Source organism: Harpegnathos saltator, unplaced genomic scaffold (assembly GCF_003227715.2).
Source record: "Harpegnathos saltator strain DR-91 unplaced genomic scaffold, Hsal_v8.6 scaffold240, whole genome shotgun sequence".
NCBI classification, from domain to species: domain Eukaryota; kingdom Metazoa; phylum Arthropoda; class Insecta; order Hymenoptera; family Formicidae; genus Harpegnathos; species Harpegnathos saltator.
Genome location: NW_020230029.1, coordinates 134,070 through 154,310, shown reverse-complemented (window position 1 = coordinate 154,310; position 20,241 = coordinate 134,070). Strand labels below are relative to the sequence as shown.

Below are 20,241 nucleotides of genomic sequence, written 5' to 3'. Positions count from 1 at the left end.
AAGCTAGTCTGAATGTATCGTACAGACGATGGATGATAATCGGTCGAGCGACCGTACGTACATTCGCTATTCTCTTGCCGCTCTTTATCTCGTTCTTCATTCTGGCGAACGTGTGATAGTAGGACGCGACATAAGTGATGATCGACTTCTCGTCCGGCCTGGCGGTATCCACGTCTTCGGCGTCCAGCAGCCGCGGTATGCCGAGTTCCGAATTAGCGACGTCGAAGGCATAATTGAGGTTATCGATGTTCCTGTTCTGCTGCAATTCCGACCAATTGACCAAGTCCGGCCTGTGGGCGTGTATGAGAGCGTTGAAGCCGAGGCCGCTTCTCCAAGACCCTATTGGCGAAGAGAAAGAAAGAAAAGAACGGATATTTTAAACTCTTCTTGCGTCTCGCCGCGTGTGCTTTATGACTTTCTCTAAAGGATGTACTGGATGCCTGATAGGATAGATTAGGTTAAGCAAGAAATTTTCGGTCGTTAATTAAACAATATTTGTGCGATGTATCAATTGGTTTTGACTAATAACTCGGAATTTTACGTGTTTTTTTTTTTTAATGTTCATTTCGTTTCACTTAACCTACAAGCGCAAGTTTAGCTAGAAATCTTTTTTTGATTAATAACTCAAAATTTCAAGTGGTTGTTCACAAGACGGTGGAAGAGTTTTTTCTTCGGTGATCTATCCGTGCGCGAAAATTTTGTGCGTTATTATCGGACATCCTGTATATAGCTCTCTCTTAATTCGTAGACTACTGCCTGGTGGAGACGTGCGAATTTCTCGACGCAGGAATACCGTGAATGCAAGACCCATCACGCACGTTGAGTATTTTATGCGTTTATCCGTTTTTATTCATCTACCGTATTTTCCACGTCGCTATATCTACTATCTAATATTGGGCAGACAAAAAACTGCTTCGGACAAAAGTTGTTCAAATTAATCGGTAAAAAAAAGATGATATAATAAATTATATAATTGAGATTTCCATTTAAGAAAATTGCTGATCAGTGAATATCTCGAAAGTGGCGCCTTTTGTCTAAACAAATATCGCTGTTTTGTGTCCCCCTTCAAACCAAACAACTTTTGTCCGAAACATTTTTCTCTAAAATGCGTCGCGTTTTTTCGAAAAAAATCGGAGCGGTCGTAAACACTCTGTGTATAATGTCAAAAGTTTTCTTCGGGGCTTGCTGCGTGCATTTTTCGAACGACCGTCGCGGGAACTCGACTTACCGGTGAAGTCCTGGATATTAACGCCGGGATAGCCGTTCGTCTTCCTCTGACACCATAGCAGCAGGGCATCCTTAGCAGACTTCTTCTCGCTGCTGTCGTTCTCCTCGTCCACGTCGATCTCGATCTCCTGGATTTGGAATCGCAGGATGATGGTCCAGATGAGGCCGAGGATCAGTCTAGGATTGCCGTCCACGATATCCTCCGCGCCGATACTCTCCAAACGAACCTGAAAGCGAGAATTTCGAGGTCAGAGTGCTGGGAGATGCGCGGGGGGAATTAATCACGTTCGGTTTCCTGCGGAAACATTTTAGCGTCACCACACTTCGCACGCCCACGAGTCTCTCCTTAATATAGTTGAGTTAATATTTATAGTTCTCGTATATGCGATATAGTCCTTAGAAACATGTAATTTTATTATAGTCGATAGCCAAGTTGGTGTGTCTACAGTCCGTTCACGCTTTTCACTTCGCTCATGTGTTGCTCCTTCTCTCCTCTCTGAAACACCTCTAACATTTCCAGGTTTCGCCACCTTGGGACCTTGTCATTCCAGTGTGCCGCGCGGTGTGTACGATCTCGCAAGTTGCTTCGCAGGACTCATCGGTCGGTGAGTGAATAATGCGCCTGTGTAATTTATGCGACAGGTATCGGTACGCGCCATTCGCATGATTATTCGCATTCCGACCTGCTGCACGTCCAAGCGCGAGCGCGCGATGCGGTGAATGCAGGTTACGTAAATAACAGGTCTTAAGAACGCGCGAGTAATTTTGTAATAATAGGAAAAGTGCGCAGCGCGTGGCTTGCCGAACGCCAAGCGCAGCGGATGTCGAGCAGTGCTTGAGCGATTGAAAAATCTCGCTCGACTGAATAATCGGCGAGTCGGCGATCAAAATCGACCGACCGTAGACGGCATATCATTATTCCGTTGTTTTTATTTTGTAATTAAATATGTTTACCGAGGAAAAAAAATCTTTCTCTCACACGGGAAAGAAACTTTTTATTTTTTTCATTTAAGCATCTTTCCAGCGCGCGGGACGATTTCACCAGGGTTGGGAAAGTTACTTTGTAAAAACATCCAGTTACAGTTTTCTTCACTGAAAAAGTAACCGGTTACAGTTGCAAGTTATTGACTTTCAAAAATAACATGTTACAATTATAGTTATTTAGAAAGTAACGAGTCGTCACTTTTCAGTTACTTTTTCACAATAATTGTGCTATTATTTTAAATTTCGTAATTGTGCAAATTCCTTCAATTTTATATAAAAGTGGTCTCTTGATTATTATATTTTTCATATTGTATATAATTTTTACAAATTAGATTCATTAATTTAAACAAGCAATTCATATTTATTCTTTAAGACTATTAATAACAATTATAAGAAAGTGAATGAATTTGATGGGATCAATAAATACTAAAAATATTAAAAATAATCTTAACATCAGAAATTAGATTCTTTCACTAAAAAATATATTGATATTTTATAAATAAAGACTTACACTCATATGTTTTCTTAAATTTGCAGCTGAAGTTCTACTTGCACGAATAATATTTTTGTCAGCGCAAGTTTTGCAGAGAAATGCCAAGTTGTTCTCGTTTCCAAATTTTTACTGCAACTCGAATATTTCTACATATGCTGGCCATGGCATTTTACAATCCTTCTCCGAAGATTAAGATATTTTATCTATTGTTTGAATTTTCTATATAACTGAAACCACACAGTGCACTTCACGCTGAATACAGGTTATGTTAACAAATAAGAACTGACGACGCGCGACGGAAAAGTCCAATAGGCGTACAATTTTTTTGAAAGAAATAGCAGGTTGCGTTCGGAGAGGAGACTGTATCAGCCCTATTACGTCATTTTATCCTTGTTTTACATCTAATGAACGATAAATATAGATGACGCAATAGCGCGTTTCCCAAATGCAGCCAGAATAACGGTATGCTTATTGGATATCAAGCATCGCATGTCGCGTTATCGTGCTGGTCCGCCAGGAACTTAAGTCTGAAATATATAAAGTAACTATTAAAGTTACTAGTTTTCTATTCTCCCTCGCCAGCTTTCGCCAGGTGAGAAAGGCAACAAGCCGTCTTTGAAATCACCCCCACCTTTTTACCACCAAAACTTTTGCACTCACCCGACACATAATTATACAGAGAGACAAAATTCATCACACACACATGGATCGTACATAATAATATATAATTTGTACATAATCACGTATATATGTTTTTATATAATTATATCTTCGATCGGCAACTGTAATCTAAGCGTCCGATAATACGCTGTCGTTATTATTACACGTGATTGTCGTTATTATTGTCGCGTGTAATTTTACGACTTGCTCGTCGTCCATTCGGATCATTCCGGCCGGCCGACCGGAAATATTTCGATCGATCAACCAGCCCCAGCCCGATCGAGAGCGGCAGATTTCCTCGCTTTTGCCGCGGCACCGGTCATTACGATCGCGCGCGGCGTGCATCTCGGTGAACCGCGAATGACCGGTCCGTGCGCAGGAGAGACCGTTGCACGAGAGAGCGCGGTGTGTAAATTCGAGCCGCGGTGTATTCGGTAATTGGGTGTTATTGCGCTCGGCCCGCGCGGGGACGAGTACAAACAACCGAATACCGCGAGCGAGCGCGCGGGGAATCCTGTTAATTTGACTTAAGTCACAGAGCGCGACACGCACGAAATTTATCTCGGTCCATTAATTCTCCCGTGGCCCGGCCCGCAAAAGGGCCATCGATGTGGCGGAAGTAATTATGCGACCGCACCCCGGCGGGTAATGAATTACGGCCGCCGATGTATTTAATAATCGCATTTTATTCCGCGAGATCGCAGGGGAGGACGAGGAGGGTGCGGGCGTGGCGGGCGGAGAGAAGAGAATTTTTTCGGTCCCTCTCCTCCTCTCCTCCCGCTTGCCGGAGGAGTTTTACATGCGCGTATCGCGATTATTCGCGAGTCATAAAGCGACCGCGCGGTGTCCCCGACGTAACGTAATATATTCGTCGTAACCTGCGAAGCGACGGATGTCGCGCCGGAGTGAAATCCAATTCTCGTGGGCGCGGAAGCGAAGAGGAGTTCTCGAGGATGAGAGCGCAAAGCTGATTGACCGTGTACTCGCGAGCCGACGCCGTATTGTGGAGGAATCAGGAAGCGAGTTGCGAGTATCGCAGCTGCCGAGATACGAAATTGTGGCCAGCCCCTGGAGAGAAAGCTTCAAAATCCAAGATGGCGGCTGTAACACAGCCGACCAAAGATTGAAAAAAATTGGCGGAAACGCGAAGCTGCGTTTTTATTTCTGCGGTTGGGCATTCAGAGGCTCTCGAGCTCGCCCTATTCAACGGAGAGAGCTTCAAGATCCAAAATGGCGGCTGTAACATGGCCGACCAAAAGTTGAAAAGAATGCAGAAGTTTTACTTTGGAACAATAACCAGCTGGCGTACAGAGAGACAAACTCTTTAAATCGGCAGAATTTTATCCTAATAACCTTCACGGGCATCATATTGGACCCGCCATCTTTAAATTATTGCAGTCTCGACCGTCAATTCGCAACTAACAACTCTAACAACTAATGGAAGAGTACGTTCTTTAAATCCGCAGAATTTTATCGCAATAACTTTCATCGACACCACATTGTACCGCCAACTTTAAATTGGCAATCTCGACCGCTAATTCGCAACTGACAACTCCAAAATACGCCGGATATCAGATACCCGATCTTGTCCTGCTGAAATAAAATTCTTATATCGCGTTCGCGCCGTATCGGGTCCACTATTTTGTAACTGAAAACTTTGGGCTTTATATTCGTAAAGAGTGACCTCAGGAAGGCCCGAGATACAACACCTTAATGGCAGGGTGCTTGACTTTTGAAGAACCATGTTTTGCCAGCTGAAACGCTTGCGAAAGTCAGCCTGCCAGTCGAGGAGTTAACTGGACTACTCGTCTACAGGGTCGGGAGAGGCGATCGTGAATCTCCTGGTGTCCAGCAAAATTACAGCCCGCGCGCGCGCGGAACCGCCGACGGCAACAAGCCGCTGCGTGTCACTGCATTACAGTTTATTCGGTCGTAACAGGGTCTTATTGATAACGCAACATTTGTTACTGGCGATCGGCCGCCGCCGCCGCCACTGCTGCCAGTCGCTATTAATAATCACTTGTCGATGGTGAAAGTACCGTGTTAGATCATCGGCCGTCCGAGGTGTTACCGTTTCGTCGAGCTGCGTACGCACACTTCCTCGCCGATGGCCGATGCGTTTTTAACGCGCGTCTTAACGACCGGGAACGTGAGCTCTGACGATATAATTGCGGGGGTTGTGCGTGGGAAACGTGCGTGGAAGTGAAGCGCTCCATCGAGCGCTTCCTGCTCCTCGAAAAGGTCTGCTCTTTTTTTCTACGGCTAGACCTCGGTGTCAGAAGTCACCGGGAAGTGGGGAACGCGTGATCAGGTCTCAGGGTGCTCAGGATAGCTCGGAAATGTCTGCGTTCTCTTCGGCCGAGCTCGAGTGAGCTTCGCGTTGATGAAGCCTTCGATATGAAAAGCGGGTTTCCGCTCACCGGGGAGTTTCTAAATCGAGACTTAATGAATTCTGAAGCAAACTCTTGCGTTGATGAAGCTATCGTTGAACAACAAACGCACCTTGTGTAACCAACCGCTAGTCGTTCGGCCGCTAACAGGGAAGCATATTAAAAGCGTCTCTCATCAACTCCAACAGACTTGAAGATACATTTCTTCTGTGTGCTTTATCACTTAGGGATACTTTAAGGAATAAAAATCCAATGAACTTCATCGCGAAGTAGGAATGAATTTCGGAGAAATTTCGCCGTGAGCGAATCTTTGAATATCTACATTCCTCAGAAAAACGACACTTATAAAAAAAAATACCCTGAACCCTCGTGTGACACTTTCGAAGAGTCCCGCATGCGCGCAGAATCGGCAAGGACGCTCCCCGAGGGGGCAAAGCAGGCCGGCCCTGCTTGATTCCGAGCCGGCCAGCCGTCAATTCGCTCACGTTTGACGATATTAGCCGGCGAGTATCGACGGGATCGGCGGGATTCTGCTCGCGCTTCTCGCCGCGTTATTATAGTTAATCGCGGCGCTGCCGCGCTGCTGGAATGCCGTCCGATCACTTGTGCCGGTCTATCAAGGCCGCTGGGAAATGGAAATGACGGCGTTTGCCGGGGCGGTTGACAGTCCCGCGGAATCCAAAACAAAGAGGACGCTTAGCGTGACCGTTAAGCGGCCGAGTGCAGGCCGACGTCGCCGTGGCTGTGAGCTTAACGAGCTACCGAGTCTGGCCGGCCGAGCTGGATCAGCGCGTCATCTCGGCCGACCATACCGGACTTCCTCGTGTCCCGCAGGCTTTCAACCACGTGCTCGAGCCGAGAGCCCACTCGCCGGACAGCCGACCGCCAGATGTCCCATAGCGACCGAGACGGTCACTTTTCCGCACCCGGTCGACGTGCAACTCGGCTCTATTTTTCTTCGTGACTTCTGTCTACGACCGCGGCGAAGGTGGCAGAAGAGTCCCAAGGGATGTCAACGCAGCCGGAGACAGGCTGAAAATTCGCCTCGCCCCGGCGTCGTCTTAGCAACGTCTCGAGTCTTTGTCGTCTTAATTAGCCGCCATGTTGACACGGGAATCATTGATGAGCATCTCCATTCTGCCGGTCGCCATCGATCGCGTCGGCTGCTTCGCTCGCTTGCACGCTGCACCCTCCTGAGCCTTTCATCAGCTATCGCGCGACATACGCATCGGGCTAGGGAGGGAAGAGCCTAGCCCTAAGTTACCTTATCGCGCGGAATAAGCACCATGATGAATACGCTCTGTGCCCTCCCTTCCCTTCTTTTCATCTGCAGCTCTCGCTTCTAAATTTGATGCTCTCTCTGAAAGCTCTTTCCTCAACTTTCGTCATTTTCCTCATCACGTATACTGGAGGGGTTCACCTTATACGGAAAAGAGTAATTGTTTCCCGGCGAAATACGAACGATTCAGAAACTCCAATCGAGGATACCAGAATTCTGTTCGAGTTGACTAGAAATCTTGACAATTTGGACAGGATTCTGACAACCCCAACTGGAACTTCTGGATTGTCCATGTTCAGTTCCGGAGAATTGGTTCGTTCAACCAGACATTGGTCTCCGCGCAAGGGTTTAATAAATCTCTCTCTCTCTCTTTCTTTCTCTTTCGGAAGCATTCGCGTTTCATAAGGAAGAGGACGCGGGGCGGGCCTCTTAGCGAGACAAATGGCGAGACGGAGCGCGTTATGCCGCCGAGATCACGCGCGCTGAACGTCGCCGCGTGTACACGAAAAAGGAACAGCAGAGAACGAGAGCGAGAGAGAGAGAGAGAGAGAGAGAGCTAGCCCTTCCGACGTGATTCATCGCGTGCGATAACAGGACGACACGCGACTAATGATCTACTTAGGTTAAACCGCGCGGCCGGGCGCGTTCCCCGCGTCGTGTGTCGCCAGGCGCAATTTGCCGCGACTACCGTGCGCGCATTATGCACCTCGCGTAATAATACCGAGCGGCCGATGTATCTACGAGCGAGGCCAGTCGATAATGACAGAGCCGCGGCCCCGCTCGCGCATAACGATGCGCGACATACGCGCCGCGCCGCTGCAACAACGAAGTTCGACCAGCTGATCGAGGGCCCCCCGCGAACTGGCCATTAGCCAGGGAATTTTAATGCGATGTCAACGATGCGCATCGCGAATCGAGAAGCGATTTTTAAACGACGGCCGAATGGACGCGTCCTGATTATTTCCGATGCTATGCGAGTCCTCGAGCCCTGATCTCGTGTCGAGACTCTGTGAGAAGCGTTGCGACTTCTACCTTGCTACCTGCCTGTATATGTTCCTTCATCCACCGCGTTAAAACGATTATTTTGGGCGGGTCTGATCTTCAGTGTTATCATGGGTTATGTCGGAATGCGCGAATTGTGATCAGAGTGTTGTCGCGAACTTTGTGTAGAAAAGGGCCAGTTCATCAGCGATTGGACAGGGGGCTGGTGGCAACTCTGTTATCTTGATGGAATGTAATTCCTCTTCTAGATGTTCTAATTACAAGAGAACCATACAGTTCCCTAAACCATCACCACATGGTCAGTCCTTGTTCTCTAATAGAGCCTTCACTATCTGCGATCAGGACCCAAAGCAAACTTGAAGAATTAAAGTACACACTCCAATAAAACGGATATAAAAGGACAGATCAAAAAACACCAAACCAGAATAACGCCTGAGAAATAAACTACCCCATAGGATCCTCCAGACAAAAAAGCCGAAAATATCAACAACTTTCTTTGCTATGCATACAAGGAGTCGCGGATAAAATCGGCAAGGTTTTACAAAACATAACGTGAAAACCATAAACAAAGAAAGTAGGAAGTAAAGAGAGCTCAAGAAAAGTAGGACAGTTCCCCAATAATCTAAAGGACAAGATACCCCCACCCCGTCCCAAATACACCAGGAAACACGATTTTACTTAACTAATCCTCAATTTTAGACAAAACCAACGCCTGGTGTCCTTCGAGAAATGTACAATCCAATAATCTAAACAACCCAATAGTCTAAACGAGACGAAACGGCATGGTCAATCCAACATGGCGACTCGTTTTAGAAAAACTTCTTCTAGTTACTAGAGAACTAGAACGACTTCTAGTTTTAGAAAAATACAGTATACACCTTACTTCCGCCGTTTTATTTCCTCCTAATTAATCATTCAACGAGCATTTGGTCCCCCCCCCCCTCGAAATGCACATATAAAAAGGGAAATCCCTCGGAAGATCAACAGTCCCAGGTAGTTTCTCCCTCTGACAAAGCGAACTGCAATGTTCACGCAACGTCGGGAACAAATCCAACATGGATCCGGCAGCAACCCGGAAATCAAATCGAATACAACTCGTACGCAACTTTGCGCGGCACCAAAGTGGCCATAACTTCTTGCCCTTTTACCGCGCCGTAGGGGGTCGCGCGGCGAGCATGTTCGCGCCGCGGAATATCAATTTCGGAAAGATAACCGGTTTTCCGCGCGTGAAAATCACTATATTATCTGAAATCTGCTAAGAGAGAGAGAGAGAGAGAGAGAGAGAGACTCAGCATGTATTCATACCGCGTCACAGCGGAGGTACGTAAAATCCGTTAGCCAATGACAGAGGAAGCGCGTCAAAGGGGACGACGGGCTGACGGGGGGAGGCACCGAAAGCTTCGAGTTTTCGCCACGCCGAGGAGGCGCGTGCACTCACGTTGCAAGTCGAGTTTCAGAGACGTATGAATAATGAATGAGCGCCGCGGCTGCATAGTAAAGCGCCGGGGAACGCGGTACTGTTACGCGCCGGCTGAAAGCGGGATACGCTTGAAACTCGTGCAAGGAGACACGGTGCCGATAAGAGGCAACGGTGTTAAATAACTTAACCGGCCGTTCTGCTCGGCGGCGGCGCGGCGGCAGCGATCGCTTTTTGCGGGCCTCGCATCCCAACCGGCCGCAATTTGCGCGCGGTTTTAAAGCGCCTTAAGCGCCGGCCCCTAATTGCCGAAGCGTGGCTGATCGAGCCGATTAAATTTTCGTGTCTCGACCTGTCCCGTCCCGTCCCGTCCCGTCCCGTCGCGTCGCGTCGCGTCGCGGTGAAATACGATCGGCTCGATTGATAACCGCATTTGCGCGGGGGCCCGATTTCGCGGCCGCTGCCATTCGGTGCAGCGAGCCCCCAGGGTGGTCCACGTTCGGAGTCTTGAGGTTTGTCCTTTTCGGCTCAACTAGTGCGCCTCAAGCTGAAACTTCGTTCCTTTCCTCTTCAATGCAGGTTTCCATGCTTCTCTCGCTCTAACGGCGAAAAGCGCAGCCTGGGTCAGCCAGACAGAACAGACCTCGAGAGCTTATGGGTTTGTCCGTTTTCGAAGATCTCGACTAGTGCGATAAGTTTGCATGAGAGAAAAGATACTAGCTTATTGCACTAGTTTTTCAAGAGCGAACAGACCTTGAGGGAATGTGAGAGAATTAGCAGAGCCAAGTGAACGCGATGCCGTTCAATTCGGGGGGGACCCACCAATGATCAACCCAAAATCCTTAGAAAGGTACCAACAATCCAGTACACCGTGTGTCCTTTTCTCGGCGAGTCCTGAGGTGATCACCACAGAGATTCCACACGCCGGCCTTTCTTTCGGATTGCACACGATAAAATTTCACAGGGTTTTCATGAAGCTTCACATCGGCTGGCACTCCACGGGGACTCGAGACATGGCGATGTTTCATGACGATGGGGCTCATTACGCGGACTCGGACGTGGAACTCGCCGCCGCCGAGAGCGGGGCGTTTTGATTCACAGTTACTCGGCGGGGAAAATTGTCGCGCATTTATCGGCGCGTCAGCGCGAACGCGCGTGGAATGCACCCGCGGCGCGTGTCCCGATGCGGGTTAATGGAAACATTCGCGGGAATTAATTTCGCGCGTTGCGGGGTTGCGGTAACGCGGCCGGCTGGCCGGCCAGCTAGCCGGAATGGAAATAGCATTCCTAATGCATTTAGCGTGGAATGCGACTCCTACGTACGGACATTCACTCGACCGCGCTTATTTCCCGAAGAGATGGCGAATGCACCGCGGGCTCGTGGGGGACAATGCGGTTGGGACTCGGCTCTCTAGTCTCTGCCGGTCTTCCCGCGAGAGGAGAGAGAAAGAGAGAACATCTCTGGTCGCTCTGCCTTATTTCCCGCGATATACTCTAGTCCTTGTTACTTGTACTCGTGCCGGTCGTTATCCTTCTCCTCGGCCGCTCCGTTCTCAACGACAGCCTCACGCGGCGACTTCTGTCAGTTTTCCCGACGCGCGGTTGGCGGAGAGTAGACCCAAATGTGGCGAGAGAGAGAATGAGAGAGAGAGAGAGAGAGAGAGAAAGAGAGAGATAGCTTGATCCTATAGGCGTTGACATGAGACCAACGCTTGGGAGAACCCGTCGAAAATGATCGGCGCTCTCGACTGAACTCGATCTCCTGCGTACCTGAGGAGAGCTGGAGCTGGAAAAACCGGGGGAGTCGAGGAACAGTAGACACTGCAAGCCGGTGCAACCTGCGCTCGGGGCCGCGTAGCGGTTTTCCTACGGTGTAGCCGGTGCATTCTTGGCAGGGCTGCGGAATGTCGATCGCAGGTACGCGGCGATGACAGCATCTGGAGGAGCTGGCGAGCCGGAGGGACGTGACAGATTCCCTGGGCCTGTCGTCATCGTCTTTCGAGAAAACGATGCGCGGAACGAGCGACTCCTCGCGCCGGCTCCTCGCCGGGAAGTGGGTTAACGAAGCTCTTCGAAGCAAGCCCCTCCTCCTCCTCCTCCTCCTCGCCTGCGCTATGCGCTCGCCTCGCGTTAGATTTATGCCACAATAAAGCGCTCGGTAATAAAAAGGCTACTCCGCTGGATCCTTCGTCTCGCCCGGCGCGCCCGACCGGGGAGAAGTGACATAACTCCGGATTTAACGAGCGCCTATTGCCGGAATAAATTAGGGATTCCTCTTCCTCGAGCTGCTCCTGCGCCGGGCGCAATGGCAACAACTCCGCCGCTACGCCATCGCTACTAACGTCTATTCGTTATCTTCGCGCCGTGTTTTTATGCTTGCGCAACCTCGTGCTGGTTACCCGCCAGCGGCTGCTGGCCTTCTTCTCTCCTGGATGAAAAATGCACCTTCTCTCTCTCTCTCTCTCTCTCTCTCTCTCTCTCTCTCTCTCTCTCTCTCTCTCTCTCTCTCTCTCTCTCTCTCTCTTTCTCTCTTAACGAGGTGCATCCCTGATGACGGACGCCTCGGGTTTGCGCTTATCGCGGCCGGGACGTCATCCGAGTCTCGAGGCGCGCACGTGCGCGCCGTCGGCTTTTGCGCTTTCCGTGAATGGTTATGGAGTACAAGGTTGAGCGACGCGCCCGGCCGAAGGACGAAGGAGCCGCGGGGATGCCGCGGGCAAGAGCGAGACGGGAGTCCGTTAGGAAGACGTCCCCGCGGCTTTTACGGCCGTCCCTCATCCTCGCGGCTCCTGCTCGCGTCCTAAGGGCCCGCTGGATGACGCAGGCTCTGGGAAGGCGAAGACGGAGGAAAGAGAGAAAGCCCCTGACGAACGCGCTCGTCAAATCGGGGAAACGCTGCGGGCGCGAGCAGCGCCGGCGAACGAGGACACTGTGCTTTCTCTGCGACGTTGGAGAGAGAAACGTGGGAATAACGCGTGCGTGTGCGCACGCATGAGAAGGAGACATAGGCCGTGTTCCAAAATTCACTGCCAGTACTGAAAATATATAGTTTGTGTCACGCAAGCTATAAATTTTCAGCGCTGGCAGTGAATTTTAGAACACGGCCAAAGTGGAAATATACGCGGACGTATACGATACCGGCGTCGTCCTCAGGACCTCTCGGCGGTTCCTCGCGGAAGCTGCGATCTCGCGCCGCAGGTTTGTTCTCGAGACGAAGGTCGTCCTTTGCGTGAGACGCGCGAGCGGAGGACTCGAGGTTGCGGAAGAAGCAGAAGTGTGTAGTCGAGTTTGTAAAGTGATTTTTCCCATAGTCTCATATTCTAAGCGAAGATTCTTTTACAGAAAAAAGATTCCTCTTTCGATAAAGCGACTAAAGTGAATCCATTCATCTAAAATTTATCAGATTACCAGATGTTCTAACTGTTTTCCTCTTGTTTCAAGAGGATTTCCTCTTATGTCAATTAATGATACATGAAGAGGAATATGTTGACATGAATGTCGGCGTGTATATATTACAATAATTTTTTTCAAATTAACTAGTATAACTAGTAGGAATAAATAATAATCCTGTTAAAAAGAGATTAAATAATATGTGTATAAGAGGAAATTTATATTAAAATCAATAAGATTTGCATTATACATAACATACACATAACATACCAAGTTTTCCAAAAGTAACGGACCCTCCCCCCCCCATCTCAGAATCTATGCATTACAGGGAAAAATAACCCGAACAAAAGTTTTAAGGTTCATAAAGTTCTGTTTTTTCGTGACATCAAATTTGACCTCGACTTTGAAGGTCATTTGAAGGTCAACTTGCGTTTTTAAAATGGGAATCCCTATTTTTTATTATACTGTTTTTTTTTCTACCAATTAATTTGAACAACTTTTGTCTAAAACATTTTTTTACTTGCCTAATATTTTTTGAGATATTTGAGGAAAACTTGATAACTTTTTCAATATTTAACTTACGATATCTCGCTATTTGTCGGAAGAAAAAGTCGTACTAGACTTTCTCGGTTTATTTAGTCTCAAGAATATGTTGTTACAATAGTGCCCTGATTTTTGTTAATTTGATGATTTTGAAATTTCCAAAAGTCAGTAAGTTAACAAAAGGGAGGAAAACTCAAGACCGAAGCCTGCCTCTTCGCAGCTCTTCCGAGTGATCGATAATGGCGAGATCAGCGACGTGCGAGCGTCTTCGAGCCTCGCGTGTGTCCTTTGTGATCGCTTGCGGCGGCCAATTCGCCGATCGCGACAACGCTGCAGTTTTCTAAGCTCTTCTTCGACCGGTGATTTGATTTTCCGCGGAACAACCGCGTCCGTCGCCGTGTGTCACGCTCGAGAGGACCGCGGCTGCCTCGCAGGAGCGACCAGTGATTCACGACAATTCACGGCGCGATTCGTTACGTCCCACGTAAGCCTCGCGAGGTCATGTGCTCTGCCCGCGCGGAGGTTCTTTCCCGGCGCTGGCGTCATCCACCGCGGTCGCCGTCGAATTCTGGATCATCTCCCGGAATGATTGCCGACGTATCTCGTCCTTAGCGTAGCGTGACGCGATTCAATGAGACGCGTTGTTTCCTCAAGGCGAAGTCGATTTTTCGCGTGCCTCACCTATAAATCTCAGCCGACGCCTCGACACTTCTCGAGGAGAAGAGCGCGTTGCTGGGAAAAAGAGCGTCGTTGAGCGCGCAGGAAGTGCCCACAAGCAGGGAGATTTTGCAATCACGTTTTCCAGATAAACGCTAAAGTTACGTCATTGGGTCGAAAGACGCAGTTTCGTCCTGATCTGAAGAACGCTACCGCAAAAAGTCCCTAGGGAACTTTCCGATTCCGATTTCCTCACTTGCGTCCGACAGTTGCTGCGCCGCCGAGCACGTGGCGCGCAGGCTGCATGAAATTTCCGTCGTGCACGACTCCTGCGAGCCACCACGGCGGGAGATCGATATAATCACGACTTTCGGCCGCGGCATCTCGTACCGGTGTGTTCCTCCTAATTCGCGTGATTGCATCCTGTGGGAACGACGTGGCGCGTAGGTTACGCTTAGGACAGCCGAAGGCGCAATTTGCCGGATAAAAGGCCAGCGAGCTATCGAATTCTCCTCGCGATGATTACGTATCGGCGATAATCGATCGCCGTTCGCGCCGCTCTCCGACACGGCGTGCGAGCGCCAAGTTCCGATTCGTCCTCCTTGTCTTGCCTTGTCACGCCGCGGGGGTCAAAAGGGGTGGCTTTGGGCCGCTCGCGAGTGTTTGCTGTTATCTAGTTAGGCGTATGCAAAAGTTTTGGTCATTTTTAATATATTCTAATATATTTTAGATTGGTGCAGAAATAATTGCGGCTTTTATCATTTTATAAGTTAATTCTTCCAGTTCCCAATTAGCAGATATTATTTTAACGTTTTTCAAATATTTATTTTACATTTTTTTTTACATTTCTTCCATTCAATGTGCAAAACATATTTAACGTTTATTTAATGTATATTTTAAATTAATTCTTCATTTAAAATAGTGATTAAGAAGAAATATTTATTTAACGTTTATTTCATATTTATTTTACATCAATAACTCGTTAAAAATTATTTTTAACGTTTCAAAAATGTCTTTTAAGTGTTTTGTTAATATCTTTAAATTTAATTATCGTTAATTATGTTTAATATCGTTAAATCTTTAATATTTACTTTTTAAATATTATTTTTATATTATTTTTTAAATATCTTTTTTTTCTGATTGAGTTATCGTTATCTTTTCCAGAATTCTATCTTGTAGGAATAAACAAACTTGTTTCCCGTTGGGAGAAATGTGTGCAAGCCAATGGTTTTTATTTTGATTAATAAATATAATTTTTAACCGATACATGCGTCTTTCTACTCGGTACGTACAAATATGCATTTTTTCACCAACCTAATAATTACTTTAAATCGAAATATTTTCCTACTTTTTCATGTTTCTGTAAGAGGTTGGTACTGATGGTGCTAATTTTCTGAAACGTCATTCTTTATGATTCATTGATGCATATGATCTTAAAAATAACAGTTGATGCAATGAACGACGAAAAACTTTATATTCGACGCTGCATTCAATATGAGTTCCAGCAAGGAAAAAATGCTGCTAAAGCATGTGAATTCATTCGCTTTGTTCTCGGGGAAAATATTGTAATATGTGCAAATACTGCTTTCGTCGCTTTAAAGACAATGATTTTGACGTGAGCAATCGTCCGCGCTCTGAAACGCCACGAAAGCTTCAGGCCGACAATTTGGAAGCGTTATTGAATTAAAACCCGTCCCAAACGCAAGTAGAATTTGCAGAACAGATCAGAGTTGACCAAGCGACGGTTTTAAGGCGACTGCACGAAGCGGGAAAAATTCAGAAGCTCGGAAACTTCAGACAGCGTGAAAAAGATCTTTTTATCGAAAATTGGTATTGATGACGAAAAGTGAATTATGTATGATAATCCTAAACATAGACATTCGTAGGTGGATCCCACGACAGTGGGATTACATCAGTGACGAAAGCAAATATTCATAGAAAAAAGGTCCTTTTATATACTTTGTTTATTTTTAAGGTTATATGTGCTAAGAAAGCTCAATGCCAACCTTACGAAAACACAAAAAACGGCGAGAAATTATCTCAATTTAAAATAATTATACTAGAGGGCTGGAAACAAGACTAAAACTTTCGCACACGCTTGATAGTAATAAAGTTATGCAGATGACGGCCTATTTAAGCTTCCGGCAGCAACTTATTCTCGTGTATAATAGATACACATAAATATATGCATTACCTTCAGCTTTAAAGGGGAAGCATTTTCTTACTGGGGAAAGTTATCTTTATGGAGAATTAAGCAAATTGAACATATACATAAATATGTATCGTCTTCAGTCGCATTTTAAAGAGAAAGTGTGTTGATTAAAGGGAAAGCGTTTTCTCGATAGAAAATTAGGCAAGGAAATTTGTCAATCTCGGCTCAACCCTGAAGAAGACGACAGCGGCACCCTCGTCAGCATAATTCGGGAGAAAAGTTGCATGCAAATGTTATTCTATTCATCTCTCGTCCTGATAATCCATTTGTTCTCGGAAGATCGAGAAACGTGTTATGGCTCGCTGTTTACGCCTCTCCTCGTTGCTTCGGCCGTCGTCGAATGCCAACGTTAGGCGAGATAACGTTATCTACAAGTCATTAAAATACGTTCACGCGTCACCGTTCAGTAATTCGAGAAATCGCGCCGGACAACAATGCGTTCTGCTCTTGTTGTCGCCGCGAGATAAAAAACGGGGCTATACGCACCGATAACGCGCGTCTTTCTTCCCGCCTTTTTCACCGCGACGACCCAGTTTCGCCTATCGTTTTCGACGTTCTGTGTCTCTCTCTCTCTCTCTCTCTCTCTCTCTCTCTCTCTCTCTCTCTCTCTCTTTTATATACGATCGACCACGCGCATCATCATCGATGATGTTCTTTCCTCTCAATTTGCACCGCGAGAGACATCAGCGAGCAGCGCTGAAATTAACGTCGATTGGGTAACTATTATATAACGACGGCCAAACGTGCGCTTCGTTCGACAAACTCGTTTCTTCCTCTCGCGCCGTCGCACAGTGGGAAATTTCGCTCACTTTTTGGACAAAAATCTTGTTAGAGCTCAATTCTTCATGAAATTGAATGATTTTTTTTTTAAATATTCGTAAAGACTTATACTTTAAGCTGGTACTGCGGAAATTTAGTTATCGTTAAACCTACATTAAAGAAAGATGATCAAATGCGAGTAAACCTAAAACTCGTATATCAACCATATACTCTTAAATATTTAAAATGTAGAACCTTTAGCCTTTAGGGTTGAAAAATTTAAGTTTAAGGGCTTAGGGTTAAAGCGTTTTGAGGGTTTAAGAGACCTTATACAATAAGCAATTAGTCAAAAGCCGTAAGTAAATATGACGAATCATATTCGATTATTTTTTAAATTATCGACTGTGGTTGGTCAATTTGCTTACGGTTTTTGACTAATTGCTTATTGTAGAAGACTTCTCAGAGTTTAAGGCTAAAGGTTCTACGTTTTAAATATTTAAGAGTATATGGTTGATACACGAGTTTTAGGTTTACTCGCATTTGATCATCTTTCTTTAATGTAGGTTTAACGATAACTAAATTTCCGCAGTACCAGCTTAAAGTATAAGTCTTTACGAATATTTAAAAAAAAAAATCATTCAATTTCATGAAGAATTGAGCTCTAACAAGATTTTTGTCCAAAAAGTGAGCAAAATTTCCCACTGTGCGTCGCTTCGCCCCGTTCGCCATCAGCGGCCACCTTCGCGATGAAGACGTCCCGCCAAGGCGAAGACATGTAACGGACGTGGCGGTTCAGACGAGGTCGGCTTCTAAACAGCTCTAAACGCCATTGTCTAACACGCGAAGATCAACGCAGATCGGCGCACAGGTACAAGAACCCGACGGAATGACTGAATGACTTGAGGAGGGGGGAAGGGGACGGCGAGAAGAGGCTCGAGGGCCGGCAGGAAATTGCTGTCTATGGTAACGTGTTTGAAGCTGAAATCTGCCGACGGACGCTAATCGCGATTCGGAGTCTGAGCGAGCGAGACGCGGTCGGAGAGACCGTAGGAGAGGAAGAGGGGGAAGGAGAGAGAAAACACAAAGTACACAAAACCGACGACAAAATATGACGAACGGCGCGGGAAAGAAGACGCCGAAGTCGCAGTCGATCGCTTCAGTATTGGAGGGGCAGGACGCGTAACAGGAAGTGGAACACACACACACACACACACACATGCACGAGCACATGACAAGCACACACACACACACACACACACACACAGCTATACAGCGTGGCGCGAAGCACCGCTTAGCCGAAAGTCGCGGAGAGGCTGATCGTCTCGCTGTTTCCTTCCTCTTCCACATCCTTCGTCCAGATAGGTACCTTGCACCGCGTCCTGTCGCGTTCCGCTGCCTATGGCGTGTCGTCTGCTTCCATTTCACATCTGCACAGCCTAGCGACGGTCTAGCAAGTTTCGCTTGGCGGTCGCTGACCTCCGCCTTTCGCCCTCCTTCCTCCCTCGTCCACATGTGACCACCCTGCGCGCTCTCCTCTTCCCCGTCGCCTTCAGCTCTTGCTCTTCTCTTCCTCGCCACGCTCTGGGTCCCTTATCGGCTTAACGCCGAGACTGCCTTCTTCGTCGCGCCCGTCGCGTCCGCTCGGCGAAAATCAGCTGGAAAGCGGCGGGGAAAGTCGAAAGTCCGGAGCCGGTCTGGTGTCTTCGTGTTCCTCTTCGCTGTCCGCTTCGTCTCCCCTCAATTTTCTTCCTCTTCTTCTTCGTCGTGGATTTTTTTCTGCGACTGCACATGCTCACGTGCACGTTAGAGGGGGGGGAGGGGAGGGGAGAGAGGGTCGGCTGGCTCCCTAATGACTTCGGGGCTGAATTCCTGCGGGTACCTCGGGAGCAGCCGCTTCGTCGCGCTTGGAGAGCTTCGACTCGAATTCCAAAGTTCCGCATTTTCTCGCTCGTCCGCCGGCTTCCTCTTCAGCACGATTCTCCACAGCACGCTCGGTGCCGCCGAGCGCCGCGGCAAGAAATCGCAGGTGTCGATCGCGTGTCCTCCGAAAGGATGCCTCTTCTGGCGGCAGCCTCCGGAACGTCGCCGAGCGTCTCACGATGCGCCAGCGCTCGTTTCCACGAGGCTCCTTCGGCGCTTTGCGCGCGGCTCCTCGGTGTCTCTCATTAAGAAGCACGAGGATTCACTCGAGGAATTTGCGCGGCCAGGAGTCGCAGTACGGCGCGCTACGCACAATTCTGCCGTAAGGATAATCGGAAATCCGGAAGCCGGTTCATTCTTGCGAAATCGCGCGCAGCTCGACTTTTCCTCGCGGAGACCTCCTCGGTTTTCTACGTGCGAGTCGCGACGAACGTCCGAGAACCCAAAGGCGCACCGATCCGGCGTCCTTCGAGGTCGCCGAAACGCCCAAGGTAACTCGCCGATAGGATCGAAGCATCCCTAGGCGCGACAGCGAGGAAGGATTCGTGCACACGCACGCATACACACGCTCGCCCGCTCGCGGAATGTTTGCTCGTAACGGCCGATGTCGTATCATCCTCCAGAAATAACCCGTGTCTTTTTTCGAGAGGCGAGGCACGGTGGGAGGTGGAGATCGTCACCACGAAGACAGCCGCGCGATAAGACCGTGATCGATTCGCGCGCGCTTTGCCCGAACGCGAGCCGAATTTCACGTACGCACGGGCGTGGCCTTTAAATCCTCTCGCCTCTAATGGCTTATGAAATGGCCTCTCCTTTCCTGCCAAAGGACTAGAGATGTGCGAATCAAGAATTTTTATGTCGAATCGAATCGAATCGAATCTCATTTTTTTAATTCGAATTCGAATCGAATCGAATCTATGAAATTTCATTCGAATTCGAATCGAATCATTAAAAAATTTAACATGACTATTAAACATGCACACAATGATGGAAGGTTTTAATATGAAAGGGGATATTGATATTGTAATATCATCTTAAAGTAAAATATATATTTAAATATTTAAAGTAATTTATATAATAATTAAGTTATTAATTATAAGTTAAGTTAATTACAAGTTAAGGGTTCAAACATACAGGCCCAGGTGTCTCGTTTTGTACTTGATGCATGCAAATATAATGCACGCTAATATATTTGATTCGTAATTGAATCTTCGATTCGAAATTTTCGAATTACTCGGATTCGAATCATAGGGATTCAGATTCGAATCGAATCGAATTACATTAGATTCGATTCGATTCGAATTCGAA

The 20,241-nt window shown here is 47.5% G+C and overlaps 1 protein-coding gene across 4 annotated transcripts in view; it reads right to left on the bottom strand.

The window, feature by feature from the left end:
- The window catches only part of kst (spectrin beta chain, non-erythrocytic 5 kst), an 82,494-nt gene that overhangs the window by 16,992 nt on the left and 45,261 nt on the right, over positions 1-20,241 (bottom strand). For all 4 annotated transcript variants that reach the window (XM_025298843.1, XM_011152451.3, XM_011152450.3 and 1 more), the window contains exons 4-5: positions 1,229-1,454; positions 62-339 (exon numbers count right to left, since the gene is read on the bottom strand). In XM_025298843.1, the coding sequence (XP_025154628.1) occupies positions 62-339; positions 1,229-1,454 (504 nt within the window). The remainder of the gene's footprint in view (positions 1-61; positions 340-1,228; positions 1,455-20,241) is intronic.